We start from the raw sequence: 4,225 nt of genomic DNA on the forward strand, positions 1-4,225 counted from the left end.
ATGTCCTCGGCCACCCTGCAGCCTGCCCATCAAACACCAGCTTTGGCATCACCGCCTCTAGTCGCAGCCTCACCGAATAGCCGCTCCTACACGTCGGATCATTCCTCTCCAACCCGCGAGGCGTACAATGCGAATCTGAAGAACACGACTTCCTCTCCTGCATCTTCACACCGCCCCTCGAGACGACCGAGCGGAACCGGCGCGTCTGTAAACAGTCCGGATCCAGTCTCGCCCATGACGTCCCGAGCTGGTCCCGCCAGTCCCGTCGCCGTCGCGCCTTCCTCCCCAGACTACCAGTCTTCATCCTCCGAACGACGAAAAAACATGCCGCCCGTCGCCCCCCCTCGAACGTCTTCGACGAACTACACGGGCACCTCCAACAGCGCCTCCTCGAAAAGACGCGATCACGCAGCCGATAAGGCTACCTCTTCCCCACGACGTGCCCAACCTGACGGCACCAACGGCAATGCCGACTACTCTTATTCAGACGACGCTGCTGCCTCTCGCAGCAGAAGATCACACCAGCAAATGGCTCCAGACTCCCCTCACCGCTCCAGCGGTCGTCCGGGAAGCCAGCCGACGGTAATCCCTGTACGATCCCATGCGGCCCCGCAGTCGACCGCGTCTCCCAAGCAGCCCATCCGCGAGGGAAGCGATGTCCTGAACAGAATGGTTGTTTCTCAACCCGAAGTAGACGTCGCCCGCGAGAAGGAGCGGTTGGCGGAAGCTCAGCCTCAGCGCGTCGGCTCCTCCCACGACGACGCCGTGCCACCCCCGATTGGCATGTCCGAACATGACGATGGTAGGCGAGGAGGCAGAAGTCGACACGACCACTCTGGAAAGCGCGATAAAGTTGTCAGGTTTGGCGACTACATTCTCGGAAACACCATTGGCGAGGGCGAGTTCGGAAAGGTCAAGCTCGGATGGAAGCAGGACGGTGGTGTTCAAGTGAGTTTATTGATCCGATGGTGATACCCGCCGCAAGCTAATTTGACGGGTCTAGGTCGCTATCAAGTTGATCAAGCGAGACAGCGTTGGCAACAACCCCTCCAGATTGGCCAAGATCTACCGCGAAATTGCCATTCTGAGAGGCATCTCTCACCCCAACATCGTTCGCCTGCACGAAATGGTGGAGACAGAGAGACACATTGGTATCATTCTCGAGTACGCATCCGGCGGTGAGCTCTTCGACTACATCCTCAATCACCGCTATCTGAAGGACAATGCGGCACGCAGATTATTCGCCCAGCTCGTGTCTGGCGTGGGCTATCTGCACAAGAAGGGTATTGTTCATCGAGATCTCAAGTTGGAAAACCTGCTTTTGGACCGTAACCGCAACATTATCATTACCGACTTCGGCTTCGCAAACACCTTCGACGCCGAAGAAGAGCTTTCCGAAGAGGAGGAACTAAACCTTGGTGATCGTGAATTCGTCAAAAAGTTGGGGCTTGATAGGGTCAAAACCAACGGCACAAGGAAGGGTGATCTGATGCAGACGAGTTGCGGCAGTCCTTGCTACGCTGCACCCGAGCTCGTTGTTAGTGACTCGCTTTACACCGGTCGAAAGGTTGACGTGTGGAGTTGCGGTGTCATCTTGGTGAGTACAGCTAGTCTGTTGATACAGACATGATTGAAGCTGACAAGAACTTAGTACGCGATGTTGGCAGGCTATCTTCCCTTCGATGATGATCCGGCGAACCCCGAGGGCGACAACATCAACCTCCTCTACAAGTACATTGTCAACACTCCTCTCACATTCCCCGAATACGTTACCCCCCATGCGCGCGACCTCCTCCGCCGAATCCTTGTCCCCAACCCCAGGAAACGTGCCGATCTCTTCGAGGTTGCCCGGCACAGTTGGCTGAGCGAGTATGCCCACGTCGTAGAGTTCATTACGAGTAGTACCACGACGCCTACTCAGATTCAAAACACAACAGTGCCCTCCGAGGAGCAGGAGGCATCCGGTCTTGCTCGCAGCGCTTCGGTGCGCGAATCGTCCAAGACGAAGGCCAACACGCCCACATCTGTGGGAGGTCTCGCCAGCAAGCATGCCAAGATCGACGCCGACGCGGAGGCAGCCGCTATTGCCAAGCAACAAAGGGACAACAAGCGCCGTACTGTACAGGTTGAGTATGTTGCGCCGACGACGCAGACGCAAAGAGGAGAGTACGCGACCGGAAGTAAATCGCGGGCGCGTTCAAACAGTCAGGGCCCCGTCGAAGTGGCCGAGGAGCCGGTTGCTGCAGAGAAGCCACTGCCGAGAGACCCTCCCGTATCAAGAGACTCGTACAGGTCCAGCAGACAAGGCACAAGACCGCCAAGTGCTCACCGGAACACGGCTGCGGCGCCGCCGACAAGGCCAACCCGCGATACTCGTGCAACCTCCGACAATGCGTTCGTATCATCAGTCTCAAACCCACCGCCCACCGCGAGACCTCAGACAGGAGGCTCAATGGCATCAGGCTCCATGGGACTGGGAGCCGGTGCTCGAGGATCGTACGGCCAACCTATTCCCCCGGCCGTCGCAGGTACTAATGCTCAAGGAAGGATTCAACAACCGAACTCCCAGGACCCGCAAGCCATGGGACGACCCAGTGTCGCCGTCCCCGCCAAATTCGCCAAAGTCGCCGGTTTCCCCGAACAGCAGCAATTCCCGCAGAGCCAGACACCGTCTCAATCGAGCGACGGCAGAAGCCACGGCCACAAGCGATCCAACACTATTGGTGACCTTGGATCGAAGTTGCTGGGTCGAAACGGGTCCATTTTCGGTGGTAAGAACCGCAGCAAACGGCCCGATTCGCAGAGCGCAAACCGGAAGTATCCTCCAGTCAGCATGCCTAACAACATGCCGCTCGAGGGTCAACCCCGTCCTTCGATCGACTCAAGGGCGTCCCGGCGGTCCTTCTCACTGGGTCTTGGCAAGAAGCGGAGCGGTAGCATCGCAGATTCGCAAACTTCTCGCGAGAAGCCAAACAGGCGGTTTTCACTCATTCCTCAGTCATTCTCATTGAAGGCCATCGGGCTTGGCAGGGATTATGACCACCACCCACCACCGTCCGAGCCTCAGTCTCAGCCCGACCTGCCTATCCAAGACCCCCCTGAGGTCGACGAGCACGGCAGGTACGTGGATCAGCGGGGCCAATCTCGTGGTTACGATGGAGGATACGATCAAGGCTACCGCCAACCTGGGTCCAATTCAGCGCCGCAACTCCAACGTCAAGGCTGGCAGGAGCAGCAGGGCCAGGATCAATACGTGGGCCCGATTGGTCAACCAAGCGCGGTGCCCGGCCATATGCAGCATGGCGCCACATTGAACACTGGATCCGAATCATCCTTCGAGAATCCTCAATCACGAAGACGATCAGGAATCCCGCAGCCAACTGGTGGCTTCAGCTCTGAAGGCTATGACGGAGGTCGAGGCAACGGTCGGTCGGGCGTGCTACAGAAGAATAAGAGATTCACGGACGCCTACAACCAGGACCAGTACCACGGCCACCAAGGCAGCAGCGGAGCAGCCAAGAGAGTTATGGATTTCTTCCGGAGGCGGGGCAAGGCGAGAGGCGGCGAAGAGAGATAGAGGACTCTTGATGCCCTTGATTGCACGCCATCAGTGGATTCAAGCTCACGGCCTCTTTGCGGTGCTCGTTCGTCTCAGATGAGCTTATCCCCGGCACGACGTGTGGAGCGTTGAGAAGGGGGATGCAACACCACTCACCCCTCTATTCTACAATTTCGAGGTTTTTAATGTGTGAATACCAAGCCAAGAGAATGTGGTTGGTCTCTTGGTCTCATTGTCAGATGTCCATGTTGTCTTGATCGCCTACTGCATTGCAGGCGAAACGGCATAGAAAGGTGGAAGGAGTTTTCGTTCGTGGTTCCTCACTTCGTAATAGGGAAGTTTGTTATTTCTTGCGTCGATTGACGAAGGGGTCTGGGAAAGGTCTTTTTTCGGTACAGACGGATTGGTGGTTTTTCTTCCTCAGCAAGGGATCATTTGCAGTCGTTGGTTCAACTCGTCGTTTTCCTCTTAATTCGATGGCATCACAGCGACTATCCTCGATTGCTCGCTGACGGCGGCAAAGGCGTACGGGAACACAGAAGAAGAGAGCCAGAGTTGCGGTGGTCGAGTTGTCAAGCGTATTGTGTAGCGAGGTAGAAGACGGCCCAGCCTCGTTTAGTTGTTCCGTGTAGGGTTGAAGCGTATTGAGAGCTATATTGAATGGCG

General features: G+C 56.7%; 1 protein-coding gene across 1 annotated transcript; it reads left to right on the forward strand.

Annotated features, from left to right (window-relative positions):
- Positions 1-3,577, forward strand: FRK1 (Fatty acyl-CoA synthetase and RNA processing-associated kinase 1; the record flags this gene model as incomplete). Its single annotated transcript, XM_032030338.1, has 4 exons — positions 1-948; positions 1,004-1,597; positions 1,652-2,496; positions 2,548-3,577. The coding sequence occupies 4 exons, from the start codon at positions 1-3 to the stop codon at positions 3,575-3,577; spliced, it is 3,417 nt and encodes a 1,138-aa protein (XP_031890220.1).
- Between the last annotated feature and the right edge of the window lie 648 nt (positions 3,578-4,225).

This window comes from Colletotrichum fructicola, assembly GCF_000319635.2.
Source record: "Colletotrichum fructicola Nara gc5 chromosome Unknown KSG_Nara_v1_contig07, whole genome shotgun sequence".
In the NCBI taxonomy this organism is placed as follows: domain Eukaryota; kingdom Fungi; phylum Ascomycota; class Sordariomycetes; order Glomerellales; family Glomerellaceae; genus Colletotrichum; species Colletotrichum fructicola.